This window comes from Protomyctophum bolini (genome assembly GCF_963924005.1).
Source record: "Protomyctophum bolini genome assembly, chromosome: 7".
Lineage (NCBI taxonomy): Eukaryota > Metazoa > Chordata > Actinopteri > Myctophiformes > Myctophidae > Protomyctophum > Protomyctophum bolini.
Window position 1 is genome coordinate 45200514 of NC_137868.1, and position 24133 is coordinate 45224646.

The 24133-nt window shown below is 43.8% G+C and overlaps 1 protein-coding gene across 1 annotated transcript in view; it reads right to left on the bottom strand.

The window, feature by feature from the left end:
- The window catches only part of LOC308318750 (potassium-transporting ATPase alpha chain 1-like), a gene marked incomplete at its 5' end in the record, with an annotated part of 22631 nt that extends 6325 nt beyond the window's left edge, over positions 1-16306 (bottom strand). The window contains 18 exons of the mRNA XM_080768376.1: positions 733-887; positions 1483-1651; positions 2470-2620; positions 3384-3520; positions 4233-4408; positions 4826-5018; positions 5716-5850; positions 6639-6748; positions 7094-7213; positions 7538-7616; positions 8093-8361; positions 9777-9894; positions 10647-10781; positions 11712-11825; positions 12429-12632; positions 13255-13314; positions 15942-16055; positions 16265-16306. Coding sequence (XP_080624502.1) covers positions 733-887; positions 1483-1651; positions 2470-2620; positions 3384-3520; positions 4233-4408; positions 4826-5018; positions 5716-5850; positions 6639-6748; positions 7094-7213; positions 7538-7616; positions 8093-8361; positions 9777-9894; positions 10647-10781; positions 11712-11825; positions 12429-12632; positions 13255-13314; positions 15942-16055; positions 16265-16306 — 2481 coding nt within the window. The remainder of the gene's footprint in view (positions 1-732; positions 888-1482; positions 1652-2469; positions 2621-3383; positions 3521-4232; positions 4409-4825; positions 5019-5715; positions 5851-6638; positions 6749-7093; positions 7214-7537; positions 7617-8092; positions 8362-9776; positions 9895-10646; positions 10782-11711; positions 11826-12428; positions 12633-13254; positions 13315-15941; positions 16056-16264) is intronic.
- Positions 16307-24133: the final 7827 nt, after the last annotated feature.

A 24133-nucleotide genomic window follows, 5' to 3' on the forward strand; every position in this document is an offset into this window, starting at 1 on the left:
GAGGCTAGGCTACACTTTATTATTATTCTTCGGGAGTAACCGTCCTACCTAACTTCCGCTGTGATTGGCCCGAGCTTTGCATAACGTTTGTAGTAGCTAAATTGGCTGCTGTTGGTTACGTAACCAATATATGTTTTACAATCGTTTATAAAGACATAAATTCCCTTGCAGGGGCAGAAGACCAAACTATTCAAGCGTTAAAGAACATTTCAAATTACTTTTCAAGAGAATCAAGAGAGTCAAGGAGTCAAGTAAAATTGGACAGAGGTTGTAGCAATTGACCAATTGCTACAACCAATTATTCATGTAAGCGGCTGCAGCAACCACGAGTATAGTCTTGTGAGTGTTTTGATTTATACCATTCTTGTATTGATTAATTAACCTTTCCTGTGGCAGAGAGGCCATTTCTCAGTGGAATTTGTAAGGATTCGATGATGATTTATTTATTTTTTATTTATTTTGTAACTTTTGTAGAGAGGTTTTCACACCTGATTACATTTGGCTACACAAAAAAGAAAAAAAAGACAACTCATTGGACCATACAATATAACTGGCCTTGAAAAACTAACAAAAAACTAAATGATATGACTGTGTGTATATCATAATGAACACTATCAGAGACACAGAGAAAGAAAGACAAATCAATATAGAGCCAGTGACTCAGTTATAAGTCTCAAAGACAGACAGACAGACAGACAGACAGACAGACAGACAGACAACAGGTTTACTAACGATGTCGGTGGCCAGCTCGATGAAGAGGATGGTGATGCAGCCCAGAGGAAGGGGCACGCTGCAGGTGATGTAGATGAGGTACGGAGTCAGTTCTGGAATGTTCTTGGTCAGCGTGTAGGCAATGGACTTCTTCAGGTTGTCAAAGATCAGACGGCCTGATGGGACACGCACGCACGCACGCAGGCACGCAGGAACGCACGCAGGCACGCACGCACACACACACACACACACACACACACACACACACACACACACACACACACACACACAGACACACAAGTTATATGATACCGTATTGCAGTCATTCTCAAGTAGTAGATTCTTTTTAGATTAATACGATTCTTATTTGTGGACACACGGCGCCTCTCCATGAGGGCTTATGATTGGGGAAGGTATACTATGCACCTGGGTGAACAAATATTATTATTATTATTATTTTACCAGAAACAAAGAATGCCTTGTACATTTGTAGTGTTTATGTTCATGTTTGGATCAGTAAAATCTGCAAATATTATGTAAAGTTGTGGACGTGTTCTCTGCCTGCATAAACTATATCCAAGGCTTTTAGTTTGAACCGAGCCAACAAAACGCCGCTAAACCTTTAACCCATTTTGGTGGGGGGTCCCTGGCACAAAACATTTCGAGATGGGGGTCCGTGGCCACCAGATATGTATCATTTTGGGGTCCATTTCAAGCCCCCCCCGCCCCATCTCTTTCCCCCTCTCTCTCTCTCCCCCTCCCCCCTCACACCTTGTTCCACTCCAGTGACTATGGAAGCGAAGTTATCGTCCAGTAGGATCATGTCCGCGGCGTTCTTCGCTGCGTCCGAGCCGGCGATGCCCATGGCGATGCCGATGTCCGCCTTCTTTAAGGCCGGGGAGTCGTTCACGCCGTCGCCCGTCACCGCCACGATGGAACCCTGCGAGAGTGGAGAGGGGGACAGCATTCAGCGTTACACCACATGAAACAGAACGTCACCGCCGTGATAAAACCCTGCGGGAGTGGAGAGGGGGACAGCATTCAGTGTTACACCACATGAAACAGAACGTCACCGCCGTGATAAAACCCTGCGGGAGTGGAGAGGGGGACAGCATTCAGCGTTACACCACATGAAACAGAATGCCATTGTCACGATGGACTGTTTGGTTTTTTTGTGAAAAAACTTAAAGAGACGCTTTGGTTGTACAGTTTGTAGCAAACTTTGTAAATAAGCTACAAACTGTTTACAACCAAAGGGTTTTACAGTTTGTGGCACAAGCTTGTAAATAAGCTAAGAGACCTTTTGGTTGTAGCCTTGGTGGCAAAAGCTTGTATATTATATCTAAGACCCACACAGAAGAAAACCCCTTTACCTGTACTTTTTGTGGTATAAGCGTGTAAATAAAAAAGAAAACCCTTTACCTGTACTTTTTGTGGTATAAGCTTGTAAATAAAAAAGAAAACCCTTTACCTGTACTTTTTGTGGTATAAGCTTGTAAATAAAAAAGAAAACCCTTTACCTGTACTTTTTGTGGTATAAGCTTGTAAATAAAAAAGAAAACCCTTTACCTGTACTTTTTGTGGTAAAAGGCAAAGCATCATGTTTTGTTATTTCCACAGAAAAAAGAATCAAAGAAACAAACAAATTATCTACATATTTACACATAGTGCCTGAGGTAAGGCGTGTGAGAATACTGGAAGTGAGTTAAGGTGTCTGTATATGTGTGCCTCTGTGCGTGCGTGCATGCGTGAACGTACCAGTCTCTGACAGCTCTCCACTATGATGAGTTTCTGTTGAGGAGACGTTCTGGCGAACACCATCTCAGGATGGTTCCTCAGAGCATCGTCCAGCTCGTCACTGGACATGTCCTTCAGCTGGCCTCCGTTTATCACACACGCACGTGCCTCCCTGTGCACACATGCACACACACACACACGCACGCACGCACGCACGCAAGCGCGCACACATACACAGTCACAGTCACACACACGCAAACATTATAAAGAGTGTTACAGTCCCAGGAAGGGCTGCATGTGTTTTCCTTGTTTGTCTGTGTCTTGTCAGGCTTCGTACACACATGAAGAACAAATGTTCTGTGCTCTGCCTGTGTTTCATGGCCGTCTCAATGCTTTTCCAATGGAAGTCACGTGGTTTGACTAAACACGTGTGTGCTTCGTACACACATAAAGAACAGTTGTTCTTTATGTGTGTACGAAGCCTCAGTGTCTGTGCTCTGTGTGGGCGTCGGCTTGGCTCCAGTTACCACTTAATTGGCTCACCTGTTCCCATGCAGTCCCCTCATTCTCACCAGTCAACGCACCTGCCTGCCATCAGCTCATCACCTCCAGTCTAGAAAGCCCCATGGTCTTCTATCATTACCACATCGCCACATCGTTGAACAACCACAGTGGTGGTAGATGCTTCTATAGCCAGTAAACTATTTGTAGTGATATCTGATATTATGTTCCCTGTGAACTTCAGTATTCCCGTAATGATTTTGTTTTTGCATGTTGGATTTATTTGGCCTGTAGGCCATTGTCCACCTCAGATCTCGCATGCTAGTTCTTGGTACCATGACGAAGAGAAGAGAAGAGAAGAGAAGAGAAGAGAAGAGAAGAGAAGAGAAGAGAAGAGAAGAGAAGAGAAGAGAAGAGAAGAGAAGAGAAGAGACCTGGGGTTGACTCGTTCTACGGGGATGCGTTTCCTGATGGCGATGTCTTCGACCGTCTCGCTGCCCTCTGAGATGATACCAACATTTGCTGCTATGGCCTTGGCTGTAATTGGATGATCTCCTGTCACCATGACAACCTGGAACACGGGTGAAAAAAAAGCTTGCTATATTCCACTAAAAATTGTTGTTGTTGAAAATAAACACAATGTATCTTAATTTTGTGTCACCAAAATGCGTATTTCTAATGATGCAAAATGATGTGAGCTCATCTCAGAGAGTCACTATTCTAGAACTAAAGAACTAAAATGGCACAGTACACTACAGTACACTACAGTACACACAGTACACACAATACTACAGTACACTCAGGCAAAACCTTTGACAATCTGCATGCACTACTATAAATTCATGTGTAATATCGCCCCCCTCTGGTCAAAAGTTGTAACGTCTAGGATAGAAGTGATACCAATATATATGTTGCTGTGCTATATGAGCAAGGGGTTGTACGTCTCTCTCTCTCTCTCTCTCTCTCTCTCTCTCTCTCTCGACTACCCTTTTTTCATTGACGGAAACTGAATAAAAAATAAATTAAAACTAAGCTATGACTAAATATATTGACAATTTCGTCAACAAATAAAAAAAAACTATACTAAAATGTTAGTAAGGGACTAGCCTCGGAAACCCAGACAGTTTTAATTTCCAGGGAGGAAGGGACTGTAGTGGACATTAAGTGATCCAGTATAAATAAAACACAAGTCATTTTATACACTTGGTTTCATGCTGAAAATAACCGATCTCAGTCATTATTTAACCATGGTAAAAGTGTCACTGCGTTGTCTCTCCTCTCACCCTGATGCCGGCGGTACGACACTTCATGACGGCGTCGGGCACCGTGGCCCTGGGAGGGTCGATCATGGAGATGAGGCCGCAGAAACACAGGTTGGACGTGGTGAAGTTCATCTCGTCAGGGTCGAAGCGGAAGCCTCGAGGAAACTCCTTCTCGTTCAGATAGATGTTACAGAACCCTGACAGGGGGAGGGGAGGAGAGGACACACATTCATTTATTTCTATTTCTTTCTTTCCTATCTATCTATCTATCTATCTGTCTGTCTGTCTGTCTGTCTGTCTGTCTGTCTGTCTGTCTGTCTGTCTGTCTGTCTATCTATCTATCATGACCTTAATTCTCCATTCATTGTCAATGGGAATTTGACAAAATGGCCGATTTGCCCGTCCTCAGATGAGGTCAATTCTCCATTCATTGTCAATGGCATTTTATTTAGTTTGTGTTAGGACGGAAAAAATATATCTCTATAGCTGTATATACAGTAGTAGTGGCTAGTGTCCCTCAAATGGATACTCTATTTATTTATTTCTCTCTCTCTCTCTCTCTCTCTCTCTCTCTCTCTCTCTCTGTGTGTCTCTCTGTGTCTCTCTCTCCTCACCCAGCACTCTCTCGCCCAGCCCTCCCAGGTCCATGTACGCGGTCTGGAAGGACTCGGTCCACTGCTCGTCCAGCGGGAGCTCCTGGCCCTTGACGAGGATGGTGGAGCAGCGCTCCAGGATGCGCTCTGGCGCCCCCTTCATCACCAGCAGGTAGCGCAGGTCCAGCGGGTCCTCCAGCTCATGGACGGAGAGCTGAGGAGGACAGAGAGAGAGAGAGAGAGAGAGAGAGAGAGAGAGGTAAGGTGGAAGGCATAGTTATATAAACTAGAGCGCAGAGTTCAACGCCCCCAGCTGTTCATTTCATTGGAAGTTGCTCACTGGCGTTTGAAGTTTTTTTCAGACAGAGTACGAGTACAAGTACTTGATTTTGAATACCGATACGAGTACTTTATTTTTGTTGAGTAACCACTTACTTTATACCCCCTTTTTCCCATGGATGCAGATGGATCTCCGATCTATATATACGATGACACTCAGTTGTCATTTTATGCTTTCTGCGGGTCAAAGTATATCGGGGGCCGCTTTCCGAGTACCGAGTACAAGTACTTGAGGGTGGTATCGGCCCGAGTATAACCGATACCAGTATCAGTATCGGAAAACAACTCTAGTTTGAAGCCCCCGGAAGAACGCTACTAGCTACTAGTCTATATACTTCCTCATTTCGGGCATCGAAGTTGGCTGCCCAAAACGTGGAAGTGCTCAAACTCCATGAAGGGATTCATGGAACGAGCACTCTTGTTGTATATGTACTGTATATGCAGTTCCAGCTTTGCCCAGTAGAAAAGTGGGTGTGGCTTCAACGTTTCCCAGCCGCTCTGTGTATATAGGAGGGATTACGGTACTCCCTCTTTTCCCTGTGCGTGTGTGTGCACTGTGCACACTCACTCACCGCGAACTTGTTGCTGGAGTTGAAGGGAAGCTCGCACACTTTCTTGAAGCGGTTGCGGTATTGCTCAATGTTTCCTATGTTCAGCTCCGTGAACTTCAGCAGGGCGGTCTCCGACGCGTCTCCGACCACGGTCCTCTGCAAAGACACGAGAGAGGGAGAGTTATACAAAGCTATATATAAGCCTTTTCCTATACCTGGATCTATAACAAGAATGCACAATCCTTATGGTTTTTTTTTAAGTTAGTTTTCTCAAAGTTGCAACGTATAACACAGCTTTCTTTTCCTTTTAGTTTTTTTTTACACATTTCTTTATTGTCTCCGCCAGGCCGAAGTCTGGCTGCCTTCCAAAAGATGGCGGTATAGGCAGCCCTGGGTAGGCAACCCGGTCTGGTGGAGACCCGTGCTACCATTCTTGGGTGGCGGTGGCTGCTCGGGGGTAGAGTCTCAGTAACAGTTTTTACCCCCAGGCAGTCAGGCTGCTGAACAGCTGACCTCGAACTGTATTGCACGTCACTTCACTTGCACTTTTCTCTTCCTGTTTCTTGTCTTTTTCTTGCACTATAGATGTTTGTTTATGTCCTGTGTATGTAAGACTGAGAGTGCTCTGAGCAAAAATAATTTTCATTGTATGTATACTCTGTATCTATACAAAATGACAAATAAACCTGAACCTGAACCTGAGTGGCTGGAGGATGGTAACCGCAAGGTTGCCATAGTTCGAACCATGGGCTCCCCCAGAGTTAGTGAATATACCTCTAAAATACATCTTGTTCGACCAAATCAACTGTAGATTCAGTCGACTAAAACAAGACACTAAAACATTCCAGGTGACTAAAATCTGACAAAAAAACGAAATGAAAACTATTACAAGAGACTACAAGAGACTATACCCGTATATATGACATATTATAGTGTATACATACCCTGGGAATAGGAATGTCCTCCTGGTCCGGTCTGAAGGTGGCTCTGTTGCACAGCCCGGCCACCCTGGCCAGCGAGCGCCACGTCTCTGACGACTGGTCAAAGCTCTGGCCTGTGGACGCCAGGAGGGACGCGCAGAGAGCGTTAGAGAGAGGGCAGGGGGCTGAAATCCCCGTAAAAACAGGGCACTCTTGGACAAAAGTGGGCGAAAATATAGCTCACAACAACAATAGCTCACTATCACTATACAAGCTCACAACTCGTGTATACGACATGGATTTAAGCAATATTACACGAGAGGGTGTTGTTTAACGTGATTATTGCCACGACAGGGGAACGAGACGAAGTCGAGTTCCGCAAGCATCACTGAAGTGGTGCAGGACTGTGTTGTTCTTCTGTCCGCCCATTTCTCTCTCTCTCTCTCTCTCTCTCTCTGTGTGTCTCGGTGTCTCTCTACCTGACTGGTCCTCCGTGGTGTCAGCAGAGTGGACGTGGTTGTCGAACCACAGGTGAGCCACGGTCATTCTGTTCTGGGTCAGCGTGCCCGTCTTATCCGAGCAGATCACAGAGGTGGAGCCTGGATCGCACACGCACACACACGCACGCACACGCACAGGCACACACACACACACACACACACACACACACACACACACACACACACACACACACACACACACACACACACACACACACACACACACACACACACACACACACACACACACACACACACACACACACACACACACACAAAACGATTCTTCGATTCTACGATTTACCAACAGTGTGTATTATTTGTTTGAAAGATGTTTGTGTGTGTGTGCGTGTGCGTGTGCGTGTGCATATGTGTGCGTGCGCGCGCGCGTGTGTGTGTGTGTGTGTGCATGTGTATACTGACCCAGTGTCTCCACAGCCTCAAGGTTCTTCACCACGCAGTTCTTCCTGGCCAAACGTTTGGCTGTCAGAGACAGACACACCTGGACGGACGGACAGACAGACAGGCACGTGAACAGACAGACAGACAGGCAGGCAGGCAGGCAGGCAGACATACAGACAGACAGACAGACAGACAGACAGACAGACAGACAGACAGACAGACAGACAGACAGACAGACAGACAGACAGACAGACAGACAGACAGACAGACAGACAGACAGACAGACAGACGCGTTGTGAGCTTGTTGATCTGCTATTTTCAAAAGCTTTTGTACACAGTTTAAACTTGTGAAATGGGACATTCTGCAACATGAGTGCTTTTACTTTTAGAATACTTTAAGCACATTTTGATGCAGATACTTTTGTACTATTACTCAAGCACATTTTCAATTCCGTACTTTCACTTGTAACGAAGTGCTTCTAAATTCCAGTATTGGTACTTTTACTTAAAGTAAACACAATTGAGTGACTTTTTTCCACCACTGGCCGTCAGTACTATAAAGCGCATATAACTCACGGTGACGGTGGCGAGCAGCCCCTCGGGGACGTAGGCCACCACGATGGCCATGAAGTAGATCATGGCCTCCAGGAAGCTGTAGCCGATGAACAGCGCCACCACGAAGAACGTGAAGCCGAAGAAGATGGCCAGGCCGGCGATGATGTCCACAAAGTGCTCGATCTCGATGGCGATGGGCGTCTTCTCGTTGCCCACGCCGCTGGCCAGGGAGGCGATGCGGCCGATGATGGTCCTGTCGCCCGTGTTGATGATCACGCCCGTGGCCACACCTGGGAGAGGAGAGGACTATAGCAGTTAAAGCAGCTTTCTAAAACGGGTAGTCCCAATACTTAATTCTGATTGGCTGGTTGCCGTCACGTGACCGGTGTAAACTCACCGATAACCCACTTCTTCAATCACTTTGTATCAAACTGCAGCCTTGTGTAGCTGAACTGGGGAAGGGGAGCGCTTCATTGCTTTACAAACACATGCCGTGCGGGCGTCTAAGCACCGCCCGCCTCATTATGACTGTGAATGTGTGGCTCCAAAGACATCAAGCGCTATTCTCCCGTCACATACATACAGTAGGCTACTTGCAGAGCAAAACAAGGAAGTGTTGTGGCTCTGGCTCGCTCGCTCTGGTGGCGCAAAGCGTAGATACTTTTGTGAATGTAATAGTTTTATTAGGTTAATATTGCTATAATGTTTGTAACCGTTTTAGAAAAGCAATACGCTTATTGCTTATTGCTTTTGAAAGGCTTATTGCTTAAATAGACCATTTTGCAGACCTCGGCCATGTTTCGATCAGAGTTTGGAAGCACTCGTTTTCAGTAAAGCTAACGTCCTGCTGCCTCTTGCATTATGTGCTAATTCAAAACAGGTGGTGCTATACGCGGGACAGTTGAGTGATGTCTAACGAGCACTTCCAAACTCCAGCACGGCATAAATAATCACCTGCAAGGACACAAAGTATAGCTCATAACGTGTATACAGTGGATTTTTTTACGAAACAAACACAAAGAGAATAATTCAAGCTTTCCGCACAGCCAATGTTGGTGAGTTTGACGTTGTTTAATACAATCAGTTCTGTATGGATGAATGGGCTGCCATTGGAAGTTGCACCTATAGGTAGCACCTTGCCATTAACCCATTCTGACCTGAGATCAGATTCATACGAGGTTTCCACTGGACACACACTGGTCTGATGAACCCATTCTGACCTGAGATCAGATTCTTCGATTTTTCAAAAATAGCAGACCTACAAGCTCGTAGCGCGCCACTCGGTGGCGCGCTATGAGCTTGTAGATCTGCTATTTTTCAATAGCTAAAGCATAACATGATGCTAACACCAAAATGGGTTCCCGTTCAGAATGGGTTAACTTATATGGTAAGATGGCTGCGGTCTGCATAGAATAACATGCATTTTAAAACTGTTTTTTAAATATTTAATATCATATTGTCTATGTCCCTCGAACTTATTTCTAATGGTTTGAGCCACAATCACCACTCTGATATAACCAGTTCTTGTCATTTATTTCTGGACTTTGAAAGCAGTTTTAGCTGCAGTACCACAATGTCCTGAGGTGGTGGGGGGGTGCTGATATGCACGTTCCACGTGTACACTATGGGTAAAGTCGACATCCATACCTCTCCGTACCTCTCTGGAAGGAAGGAAGGAAGGGAAGTGGACTGTATATGCATGTACCTTCCAGTACAGTGGTGGAGAAGAAGGCAACGTTCTTGGTCTCCATTGGGTTCTCGTGAGTGCATTCTGGACTCCTGGTCTGAGGCTCTGACTCCCCTGTCAGGGACGAGTTGTCAACCTGACAGAAACACACACAAGCAAATGTCAAGGACCCCCATAGTGTACACATGGAACCAAAATGTCAAGGACCCCCATAACACGTGGAACCAAAATGTCAAGGACCCCCATAGTGTACACTGTACACGTGGAACCAAATGTCAAGGACCCCCCCATGCACGTGGAACCAAATGTCAAGGACCCCCACATAGTGTACACGTGGAACCAAATTAATTTGTAGGCTTATAGTGATTTCTTTCACGGTGTGTACCAGTGTTGTTTTTGGCAGCAAATTTCTATTTCAGTTTTAGTCATAGTCTCTTGAAACGTTTTCATTCAGTCATTTAGTCACATTTTAGTCACCTGGAATGTTTTAGTGTTTAGTCTAGTTTTAGTCTACATATCATAAGATTTTTGTCGACTAAAAAATCTACAGTTGATTTAGTCCACAAAAAATTATTTTGGTGGGCCTTGATGCCATTGTAATGACAGATTTTACACTTGCTGAAATTGTAGATCTGATATTTTCAGCATGCAACCAAGTGTAAAATGACTTATACTGGATCTCTTGTCCACTAGTCCCTTCCTAACATTTTAGTCTAGTTTTTATTTGCTGACGAAATTGTCAGTATATTTAGTCTTAGTTTTAGTCACCATAGCTTAGTTTTCATGTAGTTTTTGTCAGTGGAAAAAGGTAGTCGACGAACATTTTTTGTCTTAGTCTTAGTCGACGAAAACAACACATGACGTGTAGCCTATACTGACTGTACTCACCTTGCAGCTCTGGGCGGTGATGATGCGGATGTCGGCAGGGATCCTGTCTCCACCCTTGACCTCCACCAGGTCTCCCACCACCAGGTCCATGGCGCTGATCTGGTCCTTCTTGCCGTCGCGGATCACCACCGCTTGCTGTTCGCAGACAGCAGACACTTTTTATTTATTATTTTTTATCCCGCGATTTTGTATAACCCATTTTTCACCCCTGTGTGTCAATTATCTAATGTGATCCTGGGCTCTATACCACACCCTCCGCCAACCTGGGGAGAGCAACGGACTCATACTTCCTTCATGCATGAGGGGCGGCACACGCATTTAAAGATGTGTGTGCCGGTTGTTCTGTTTTGCATGTGTCTATGGACGTCAACGTTACTCAAATAGGCCCCCAGGTGTGGTGAGAAATATTCAAATATGTCTTCCCTGTGTATTTTTGCCTTTCTTCCTGGAAGCTGAGAGCCTTTTGAGCCAAAAAGGCCCATTTGAAAATACACCATTTTTGTGACATCATAACCCTAACCCCTCCCCTAACCCCTACCCCATGCATCATCATACAACACACAGCTGTGGGCGAGGCTTATACGTACAGGTGGGTGGTGCTAAGGTGAAAATAAGGTGTACTTAATTAATTATTTCCCATGTCCATATATATACGGACCCCAATGTATACCCCGTCTGGTTGAGTCCCACAGTGGCATTTTTACATTGGTCCGGTTGCTATGGCAACGCCCCGCCGCTCCAGCTATGGGATTGAAAATATAATCACTGCAGTGTAAAGCAGTTGAAAGGAGGATTTTCAAACTCCGACTCTTTAAAGTGAACACATATGGTGGCACCTGGAACTGGGATTCATGCTAACAGCTAGCCGCAATAAATTAGTTTAATGAACTGGTGGGTGTGGCCACATAAAAACATAATTTTACACCAGAGACCTCTGGTCAGATGATTGGGGACTATACGGATTCTTGATTCTATTTACACATAATTGTACGGTATGTCTGGTGTTCATTAATTAATATGCTATTGTCCAAATGGACGCATACATAAACGAGATGTGAGGCTCACCTGTGGCACCAGGTTCTTGAAACTGGCAATGATGTTGGTACTCTTGAACTCCTGGTAGTAACCAAAGCAACCGGTCACCACGACCACAGCAATCAGGGTGATGGCCAAGTACAGCTGAATGGGGCACACGCACACACGCACACGCGCACACGCACACGCACACACACACACACACACACACACACACACACACACACACACACACACACACACACACACACACACTCAGTACAGCTGCTACAAGTATCATTGTATTATTATAGGTGTGTGACACCCCGGCCTATGGGAAACAAACGTCTACCGACTACCGGCGCTCACGCTTCCAAAGAAGAGACTAAATCTACAGTTGATTTAGTCGACTAAAATGTATTTTGGCGGGCCTTGGTGCCGTCGTAATGAGTGCTTTTACACTTGCTGAAAATAGCAGATCTACGACGCGTTGTGAGCTTGTAAATCGGCTATTTTCAGCATGCAACCAAGTGTAAAAATGACTAACATTTTAGTCTACTTTCTAGGCTATTTGCTGACGAAATTGTCAATATATTCAGTATCAGTTTTAGTCATCGTAGCTGTAGTTTTCATTTCATTTTCATTCCGTTTTCGCCAGTGAAAAAGGGGACAACCAATGGGTCGCCATGGCGACTCAACAGTTTATATCCCACGGCCTGAAAGGTTTAGGCGTATACTATAGTATGTCTTGTCCTCCACAAAACTCACGTTGTCAAAGCAGGTGAAGTTCCCCCTGGCCAGTTCGATGCCAAAGGCGATGAAGCAGATGCTGGCGGCCACCCACATCAGACACTGCAGACCCCCGGCCAGCTGCCGGGCGAACTTCACGTACTCCGGGGTCCCCTTGGGGGGCTTCAGCTCATTGGGACCGTCCCGCTCCAGGACCTGCCGGGCGAACGTGGCGGTCATGCCCTGTGTGGAGGACGACGGAGAGGAGAGAACAATCTTTATTCACTGAGCTTTTTGAAAGGTTTTTGTCACTGTTGCCATATATTTATACTTTTACGCTTTGTTGTCAGTCATGGTTGCAAGTTTAAAGACGGATCAAACCATAGTTTGTGGATAAGCAATACTTTCATTCCATGCATTTTTTAAAAAGCTCTATATGTATGTATTATTTTCCTTTTTTATTATTCCTTTTCATCACAGACCCAAAAACTTTGAATATTTTGTTGCCGTTGGATAAGACTTTGACCACAATTCCATGCTGTATTGATGTTGGTACCACAGGAGAGAGAACAGGCAAACGTTAAGCAAAAAAAAACAACTATTCTACATTCTCTAATATTGTGTAGACTTCTTGTATATTAAGTAATGCAGATGTTTAACAACAATTGAACTCTTGGGAGCGTGACATGAAACCAAAATGGATTCATGTTATGCTCTCAAGAGTTAAAGGGTCCATTTGGTTATACCAGCTCTGCATCATTTAGCTGGGGACCACCTGGAACCCCCTCAAGGACCACTGGTGGTCCCTGGACCACTTTAACCCATGTATATAACGGTATTCTTTATCGAACACAGCTGCACCTACCGTGGTCACGTTGGTGTTGTATCTCTGCTCAAGGTCTTCTATTGGAATCTCATGGTCGTCCTGCAGGGGGAGACAGAGGACACTTAACGGGACTAAACTCACGCCAGCAGGCTGCAGTTGTTTAGCTATACCTGTGAAAGCCTATATGCTTTTCATTCCACATGAACCATTGTGATCGTGTCCTATAGAGGTCGCCTTCCGTATCCACTAATCTCCACACATATGACAGTTTTCATATCGACTATAGTTCCAGACATGCAAAGAAGAATTGACACTAATGACCAACAGTATAGAAGACTTTGTATTTACTGGTCAACTGACTCCCATTGGTCAACAGCAAAAGGGCTGTGGTCGTACTGGTCAGAGAATAAGGGGCGGCCTTAGGGATCTATTCTGGAGGCCCGTTTCAAGACCAAATATGAGGCCCCCATACCCCCCAGTGGCAGCGAGACGTATCAGACAGCAGAGTTTATTGAATATTTCCTGAACCCACTGTCGATAAAACACCCCAGTTTTATAAAAGACACTTACGATTTTGTGGACAAAATTAAAGCTATTAAAGTAGGAAAGGAGGCCCTTCTATTTTCAATAGATATAGACAGCCTCTACACAAACATTGAAACAGAATCAGGACTCCAAGCAGTCAGGGAAGTCTTTAGTAAATACCCAGACACAAGTCGACCAGAGGAGGAAATACTCCAATTACTAGACTTAAATCTAACCCAGAATGATTTTTCCTTTAACAACAAATTCTATTTACAAATCAAAGGCACGGCCATGGGAAAGAGATTTGCACCATCTTATGCAAACATTTACATGAGCATATGGGAACAGACCGCACTAGAAAAATGCAGACTTAAACCGACACATTACTATAGATTTCTAGATGATATATTTGGAATATGGGAACATAGCCAAGAAGAATTCCAGGAATTTATTGATGTTTTAAATAGCCATCATAGATCCATAACGATAAAATATGTGACACACACAGAAAGGATTGACTTTCTTGATGTAACAATCTTCAAGGGCCCAAACTTTAACACAAATGGGAAACTAGACTTAAAAGTATTCTTTAAAGAAACAGACACTCACGCCCTATTACACAAAACGTCATTCCACCCGACACACTCCTACACAGGAATAGTCAAATCACAACTACTAAGATTCCATAGGATTTGCACGCAAAGAAGTGATTTCAAAATAGCTTGTAAAACTCTATTTAATGCCCTCAGACTAAGAGGATACACTAGGACCTTCCTCCGGAAAGCCCAAAAAACCTTCTTAGAAATAAAAGTGCGAGATACAGGCCCCAAATTGGCCCTGATAACCAGTTATTCAACACAGAGCACACTAGCCAACAACAGAATAAAAAGGAATTTTGAGAACCGAACAGACGATCTTCTAAAAGATTATAAAATTATATCGGCCTACAGAAAAAATAAAAACCTTAAAGATTATCTAGTACACAGCAAGCTAAAAGAAATCAACACACCAGCACGCCAGGGACCAGAATACTTCAAACCCAAACAATTAGTAAAAAATAGAACCACAAAACGCGTCTTGGAGATTAAACAACAAATAACAGCCAGAACCAGCAACTGCATTTATTTAATCACATGTGAAAAATGTGGTTTACAATATGTCGGAGAGACAGGTAAAACAATAGGTACTAGGCTGGGACGACACAGATACAATATTAACAATGCCAAAAAGACAACCACAAGATTGGTGCAACATTTTATGGCGCACGGCATTGGAGCTCTAAAATGCGCTGGACTTCAACACAATCCTAACTGGACAGTAGGACAAAGACGTTTTAATGAAAAACAGTGGATTAAGAACCTCAACACGGATTTTCCTCGAGGCTTAAACATGCCTAAAATTAGATCTTGAACACTAAAAAACTTAAACTCAGGATTAAACTGGAGAAATCTAAAAGTGATTGGATCAGACTTCCTTCGGATACATGGCGAATGCATTTATTCCTTGCATTGTGCCTACACATGTCGCGACCTGCGGTCGCGACATGTGTAGGCACAGTGCACTGAAATCTTTTAATTCCCCCCCCCCATCACTCTTGACAATTACGCCAGCAACAACAGAGGCTGGAGGAGGCCTGTTTCAATTGAAACTGAAACATAGCAAAGGCCTCCTATGTCAGTAATAATAATTAATAATAAACCAGTGGAGCCGAGTATTACCAGTGTTGCGGACTGTGCACGCATGTGCATCACCTCTGTCATACTGGTCACTTCCCATTTAGTCAACAGCACAAGGCTAGTGTGTTGTAACTGGTCAGCACCCAGTGGCCAACAAGTCTGTGGTTGTGGTGGCATAGTATAGTTAGAATATGTATGGTGGAATGCCAAGGGTGAGCCAGCAAGGCAGTGCCGTGGGAACCAACACACACATGGGCACGAGGACGTCCCACATTAACTTTATGTAAATAGCACCAACGAGCTGCAGGGCCAGATGTATATGGAGAACCGGGATGACTGAACCGCAACGATGGAGGGCTCGTTTGAGGACGACCTAGACTCTAGGTCGTCGAGCCCTCCATCGTTGCTTCCAGCGAGTAATTGCAAAGTCTGTGGTTGTGCTGGTGAGCCCTCAGCCTCTCTCAGTGACCAATAGAAAACTCTCTCTTTCTCTCTCTCTCTCTCTCTCTCTCTCTCTCCACTCACTATGTCCATCTCTTTCTTCATTCCTTCCAGTCTCTCCTTCTTTTTCTCCTTCTTCTTCTTCTTTCCTCCTTTCACCTCCACTTTGCCGTCCACCTCAAACATGTCGTACTTGTCCTGAACACAGACAGACAGACAGACAGACAGACAGACAACGAAAGGGACAGATAAAAGGGACAGACAAACATTAGTACTACAAAATTGGTGCATTTTGTGAAGTTCAGTGTTGCAGCAGCTGCACTATAGACGAATCTACAATGGTGCCCTGGGTGCAGGCATTACCAGGGTGTACTATTTAGCTGATTAGCTGCACCTGGCTGGCCTACAGGGCTCTGCTCCATGGCACTGCAGCTAGTGCGCACATCCATGGAGCACTGAGACAGTATAGTATAGGCCAGGTGTAGCAAATCAGCTTAATGGTGCACCCCTCTGTGGATTCATGTGACTATACCGGTATGTCTCATCTGGACAAATCAAAATAGTAATCTTTATTCTTTACAGAATAATGTTGGTGGAACAAATGCACTGATACATGCATATTTTCAACGGTGATCCACCACACACGGCAGACTGTATAACATATGGGCTGTAAATCAATCTATATTTGAGGATACAAAGTAACACATTAGCAGTCGTAGACATACATACTATGTTCTGGATGGCTTGGAATTTGGCCTTTAATTTATTTGCCTGATGAAGACCACGTCACCTATGAGCTTTAAACCAGATGTTTTGCCTTCTCCTTGGATTTTGGCCTCGCCATAACAATGAGATTAGCGTTATTCTTGCCCCTATATAGGGCCTATGAGCATAAATTAGTATCTTGACGTTATCTTGGTGCAGATAATCTATGTACGGTATAAGTATTTTGTCTCATTACTGCCTGACCACGATTGACATAGATCTTTTCTAACCTCTTTCAAAGCACTTTTCTAATTTGTTTGATGTTCAGTCACACAACGTTGATCCATATTTTAATGTTGCTGTGATTCTACAAAAGATAACATCCGTTCAAGGATTGTCCTTAACAACCAATTTGGTGTAAAATGAAAAGAAAAAATAGAGGAAACTGATTGATTTACTTTACCCAATAACACAGTGAATGTTAACATGTGAATTTGATCAGATTCAGTTTCAGTAAATATACTGTATTTGTCAACTATAGTTTCTCAAAATGGAAATGGCTGCACTTTGCTGAAATCTAAGAGTAAATTACGTTTGACTGTTTTAACATAATACTTGAATGTGACATTTTGACGGCAAAACCTTACAATTACAACTAGCTTTATTACAAAACCAACAGCGAACCAGGGTGAAATGTATATATATATATATATTATATTCCATATTAGTGGCCTGTCTGCTGGAGGGTCTCTTAATTTAGTTTATTGCACATACACATTTAAATGATATGATAGGAATAAAATAAAAGGTTTAAAGTATGGGATAGGAAAGCCTTTCTAGAGGGGGAGAGTCAGATGGCTTTTCCTGTGATTCCTTACAATAGGAAACATCAATGAATGAAGCATCAATAACAATAATCATAATACTACTGTATTTTATGTACTACACAAAAAAAACAACTATTAATATATAATATTAATATACATGTAAAGTGTCATTGTACGTACAGTGCTCCCAATGTGACGTGACACGTTGCAAGCTTGTATTTCTGCTATTGTTGAACTGTCACAACTGAAAAGGCAATTATTGTCAAAGTATGATATTATGCCTCACAATATCGTTATCGAGTTATTTGGTGAAAGATATTGGGATATTCGATATTGTCGATTTCCGTTGGCCTATACATTAGCCACAAATTCTGGCCTATGATCTTTTGTTCAAAGTCTCGTGTTAAGTCAACCGGTTTGAAAATCCTACCGTTTTACTCATGTCTGCTGGTGTTCCCCGGGACCCTAAGTCAATGGAGGTCCAGACCACTCGATCCTTCTTCCGCCCCGAAATTTTGGATATCTTAGATCCACTTAGCTTATGTGCGCACACACACTCACACACTCTCTCTCTCTCTTTCTCTCTCGCTCACACACAACAAACACAACGAAACAGGACAGTCATAGAAAAAACATTTATATAACATGAATTATGAACCTCCCCTATTCCCTTACACACACATGCATACGCACACATGCATACGCACACACACACACACACGCACACACACACACACACACACACACACACACACACACACACACACACACACACACACACACTTGTCCCATGCCGTACCCTTCCTACTACCTGAAGTAGCAGCAATGTCACCCCTTTCCAGGTCACTCACAACACACACACACACACACACACACACACACACCCACACACCCACAGAGACTCCTTCGTGTTGACCAGGTTTGTCTTATCTTCTCTCTGCATGTTTCTGCTGCTGATAAACTGACTGGAGTAAACATCGTAGGTACAGTGAAGGTTGTTCTTTAATGCACCAATGTGACATTCACCAACACACTCATTCTGCCCACTATACAAATCCACCGAGCGCCACTGGGATTTGACCCGTAAACTATTGTTTTTCTTCTGTTGGTCATGGACCAGCTATAGCTGACCAGTATACAACTGTGGGCTATAGGGTGCTGCAGTGCGTTGCTGCTTGGTTCCTAATTATCATTTAGCTGGGGACTCCCTGGAACTCTCTCAAGGACCCCTAGGGGTCCCTGCACCCCACTTTGGGAATCATTGAGTATGGGGGACAACTATAGGCTAATGGGTGCTGCGTTTCTGCTTGCCTGCCTATCGGGGGGCCAGCTGGGCTCTTTAGCCGACCGGGTAACGTATACCGGTATGTGTGCTTTTCGGATTCATAGGTCCCGGGTTCGCCTCCCAGGCTCCCAGCCGAGGCTATATACACAAGCACAGTCTTCTATAGGTAGAAACTCCCTTTTGACTGATACATGTCCATTTAAACTCTATATAGACAGGCCTGCCCCAAAGTTATTAGTGCCCGGCGAAAACTAGAGTTCTCAACAGGCCCGGCCCTATGTACCTGCGCCCTCATCAAACCCTGTACACTCAAGACACTGACCCGGCTGCCACCCTTAGATCTCCATATATGGAGCTGACCTGTTCTGACATTCCATAATGTTGGTCTGACCTCATCAAACCATGTACACTCAAGACAAGCTCCATATGGCCAGTACAGAATTCATTCCAACACTAAAACATATCGTCATTACGTCACCATCGAAAACCAATTACACTCTGGCATTGGGTCCTTTAATCCACATCTTCATTACGTAAGCATTGAGAGCTAGTTATACATATACAATTATGTATATGTATAAAACCAATGTTTTTTTTCGATGGTGGTGACGTAATGACGATATGTTTTAATGTCGGGAGGATTAAAGGTATAATGCTCCTATGTATACATGTATGTATTCTGGCACCATTAGTCATTACGCCATTTGCTGGGACGGTGCATACGCATCAAAATTGGCGGGACGGCTGAGACGGTGCATACGGTGCAAAGTAACCACAATATACCGCTAATCAACTTACAAATTACATATACATAGTATATGTATAACTAGCTCTCAATGATGACGTAATAAAGATGTGGATTAAAGGACCCAATGCCAGAGTGTAATTGGTTTTCGATGGTGACGTAATGACGATATGTTTTAGTGTTGGGAGGATTAAAGGTAATTTTCCTATGTATACATGTGTGTAATCTGGCACCACTGTATCAGGCACAAGTAGTCATTACTGAGATTTGACAGTTTGTAGCGGTCGAAAGTACTTGCGCGCTATGCTTGTGCACTAGTAGGCCATTTATGGCCTACTAGTGCGCAACAAGCAAGTATGCACTCGACAGAGTGCAGTTCTATTTTTTTCTGTTTTCAGTGTCTGTTTGGTTGTGATTAGACAGTGGACACCACTGTTTCAGAGTAAATTACCATAAACCTCAGAGCAACTAACTGCTTGCTCATTACCAACTAAGCAACGACAACTGACTGACTTCTAATTCGATTGTAATTTCAGTTGTCATTCAATTGCTGAAGTCCATCAGTTATTTGGTGTATAATCGAGGACAGCTTTGTCCACTGTCCAATGAAAGGCTCTCTCTGTGCGGGCACGCTGTGGTCTGATAGGCTGTTTACAAAGCTACTAATGACGTTTCATCTGCGTCAGAGAACCCTGCTCAAAAGATATGAGTGGCCGTTGACAACGGAGAACCACGTCATTAACCCCTGGGCGTCCACCTTCTGGGCCTGTCAAGATATTCAAAGATATTTGTCATGCAAATAGCAAACATTTAGTGCTTTAAACAACAAGCCACCGTGCTGCCAACATGCCCATAGTGGCATCATCATCAATGTTTTTTTCCCCCTTTCCGCCATTGTGTTCATACTCTTTCATATAAAATCATAAACACTATATTTGTCTAAATGTTGTGCTTTATGTCTCATGTATAACGTAGCTGCCAAAGTTTTAATTGTATGTAAAGCTGTAACCATGTGTATATAAATTAAATCTTAGCATTTTACCACTTTAAACCTGGCATCCCTAGTTTGGGTATATGTCCTCATAGGTAAAATGTTCAATTGCTTTCATTTTAATCTTCCAAAAATGATCTACAAAAGCACACAACGCGATGCGCTGTGAGTGACGCACTGTGAGGTATTTTTTCTGCCCTTATAAGTTGCTTCAATTGTTCAATGAACATTTTCCTGAGGCCTCACTCACACGCACACCTAAGACCACGCAAGACACACACTTGTGTCCTGTGTCTTCTGTGTGTCATGGCCGCCTCAATGCATTTCCAATGGGAGTTACACATGGTTTGAAGACACAACCTTGTTGCATGTGGGGGGGGGGGGGGGGGATGGCAGAAGACAGCCATGCAACAAGGTTGTGTCATGAAACCATGTGACTCCCATTGGAAATGCATTGGGAGGCGGCCATGACACACAGAAGACACAGGACACAAGTGTGTCTTTAGGTGTGAGTGAGGCCTTCCTTCATCCTTCTGAAGGAAGGGACGAGTTGAAAGTGGAGCTGGGGTCACCCCTGTCCCTTCCCGGGCCTGCCCGGCAAAGTGGCGGCCGGCCCCGGGTCTCACAGCAGAGCTGTTTAAATAAGGGCCCTGCATGCAGCAGAGATAAGCTGTATGTGTTTAACAGACTCCCTGTATACTGTGCGTTGTAGTGCAGAGTCACAGTGTTATCAAGGTAATGTTATCAGCTCACACTTTACTGAACCACGCGTTCATGGGAGGAGAGAAAGGGTCTAACGTAGGGTGGAAGGTTCAGGAAAGAGATGGCTTAAAAAGGATTATTTCCCCCAAAAAAGGCCTATACAGATTTGTTATTATTATCATCACCCAACCAGGCCTCCTTCATTAGACAGCTCAAATTCACCCTTTGTCAGCCATCTGATTGGTCCCTGACTGACTAACCAGCAAGCTCTTTCTGCCTTGTTCCGCCTTGTTCATATTGAAAAACATGTTTTTTCAATGGTAGTGGATGGAGAGCGAGGATTTTTGTCCAACCACGAAACGGCAACCAATGGGTGCGAACACAACCATGGGCGGGACTTGACAAAGGGTGAATTACGTCAGAAGGATGTGGAACAGGGCGCTCGTGTCAGGCAGGGAGGGTCATCTTTGTTAGAAGTGCTGCATGCGGCGGTGGCAGTCAGTATAGTGAAAAGGACGCGTGTAAAGGACGCTAACACACCTGGGAGGCGCTAGCCTCCCAGTGGGGACTCCTCACTGTGGCACATACATGCCCAAATTTGGGCATGTATTTGGGCATGTACAACTTCCTGGTCTCAACTCCGTCCTCTTTAGATATAGTCCTTGCTTCCAGGCCCCTTCACTATACTTCCTTCACAGGTGTTACGGTTATACGGATGATGCTAGTTATATTAAGGCGCTGTTCCATTCTGGTCAGAGTCAGGGTGCTGCTATTGTGCGCGTTGTCTCACTGGAAACAAACGACGAGGCATTTCAAATGGTTTAACATGATACATTAATTGTTGAATCATTAAGACACGGACCATTAAGAACTTACGTCATCTGTTTTATTATGTTCAAAATGTCCACGCAGAAAGTACACACAGAAAAGAGACAAATTAAGGCTAACTAACTAGGATAACGTAAATAAATAGGTAGGTAAACGATAAACTTTAGTATCTGTCTCTCACGAAATTATAACTATCAAATGTTGAATTTTAAAGGTATATCCATAGATTCTATTTGACTCCAAGGAAACATTTTCAACTCCGCCTCTGTACGACACCCATTTGCACCCTATATGCAACAACAACAAACTGGGGACATTATGATGTGGGAGTGTCCAGATGTCAAAGGTTTTTTGGTCTAGTGTTTCAGAAGTATTATCTGAGGTAACGGGAACTCGTATTCCTCTCTTGCTTGCCTAATATATTAATGTTGAATGATGATTCAGCGACCGGGTTGACAATGCCACAAAGGGGGACTTCTGCTCTTATAGGGCTGACAGCTGCAAAGGAGCTGCCGAGTGCTGATCACAAGATGGAAACCTCCCCACAAACTCGAGGTCTCACAATGAATCGTCCCACTAGGGAACTGCCCATAGATCCGAAGTCCCGTTAGTCCGAACATGCACTGCTCCCGTGCTTGCGGTTAGGTTTAGGTTAGGGTTAGAGATAGGGATAGTAATTTCGGAAACAATGAACCTTCTGACTAATGACATGTTACCGTCTCACTAATGGTCCGGACAGGATCTCTTTGGAACTCTCTATAGCTCGATCCAATGGGGCAAAAGGAAACACACTTGACATCTTACCCACACAGCATTGGAAAGACTGAAATCATGCCATTAACAGTATATCTCCTCATGGTCTCGATTATTGTCTTACCCTGGTCATTTTTTTTAATTTGTTTGCTTAGTTATCCTTTCTGTCTATGCTGTTTTGTAACAAAAAAAAAAAAAAAAAAAAAAGTATGAAAGCATCTGTGTCATTTAGGATTTTTACTTTTAGGCATTGTCTATTCAAAGAATAGCACATCTATACAAGATCACGGTATATGTCTCTTCATGCCAACTTGTACAGAATCATGTTATTTGAGAACGTCTTTTGAAAAGTCTTTAAAGTGTGAGAACTATACTGATTTGGAAGACCTCTTATTGCACTAAGACTAGTGGTTCTCAAACTGTCGGTCCGGGAACCCCCAAGGGTCCTTGAGGTGGTATTCAGCAACAACAACAACACATAAATCACACCCGTGTGAAGTGAGGGGCACTCTAATCATCGTGACATCATCATCATCAATGAGGATGGATGGATGGATCTTTGTTGGTTTTCTGCTTTATATGTAAAAGTGTCATGAGACAACCTGTTGTGATTTGACACTTGAATTGAATTGAATTGAATTGAATTGAATTGAATTGAATTGAATTGAATTGAATTGAATTGAATTGAATTGAATTGAATTGAATTGAATTGAATTGAATTGAATTGGCCTTATTGGCCACAGGTTCCCACCAATTTACATATGCCGATTTGCTCAAACACGTATGACGTAAATTGTTCAGACAACACAAACATCAAAGCTGTACATAGGCCCTCAGTAAAAAGAGAAATATAAATAAAAAAATAAAACAACAGTTGTAAATCACACAACTATTAGAGGTTAGCCCATAAGATCACTAAGAATAAGCATTCAGATCAAATGGTTTCACTCTCTCCACATGTCATCTCCACACATACAGTACACCGTAAGTAGAATTCTCTAATGAATCGGAAATATTCTCATAATGGAGTTCCTGGCACATAAATATCAATCACATCCTAAAAGAATTGCTTTGTGGTCAAGAAAACAGTATGTTTATCTAATCCGTCTGTCCGTCCATACATCCAGCCATCCGTCCAGCGTCCACCCATCCATCCATCCATCCATCCATTTTTTGGACAGAATCTGGAGGAGTAATATAAAAAATGTGTTTTGCAAAAGTCGGCCTCCTGGTGGCGCTATAACAGGCCGTTCGGAAAATGTGGGCCAGAGGTTCATTGTTGGCATCCAGGGAGTGTGTGTGCACAATTTGGCAACGACCGGGTTAACGGGGTAAGATTAGCTGTACACAGACGGACGGACGGACGGACGGACGGACACAGTCACACACACGGACGGAGTTCAAAACATACTCTCTCCCCATGCCTTCGGCCTGGTGGAG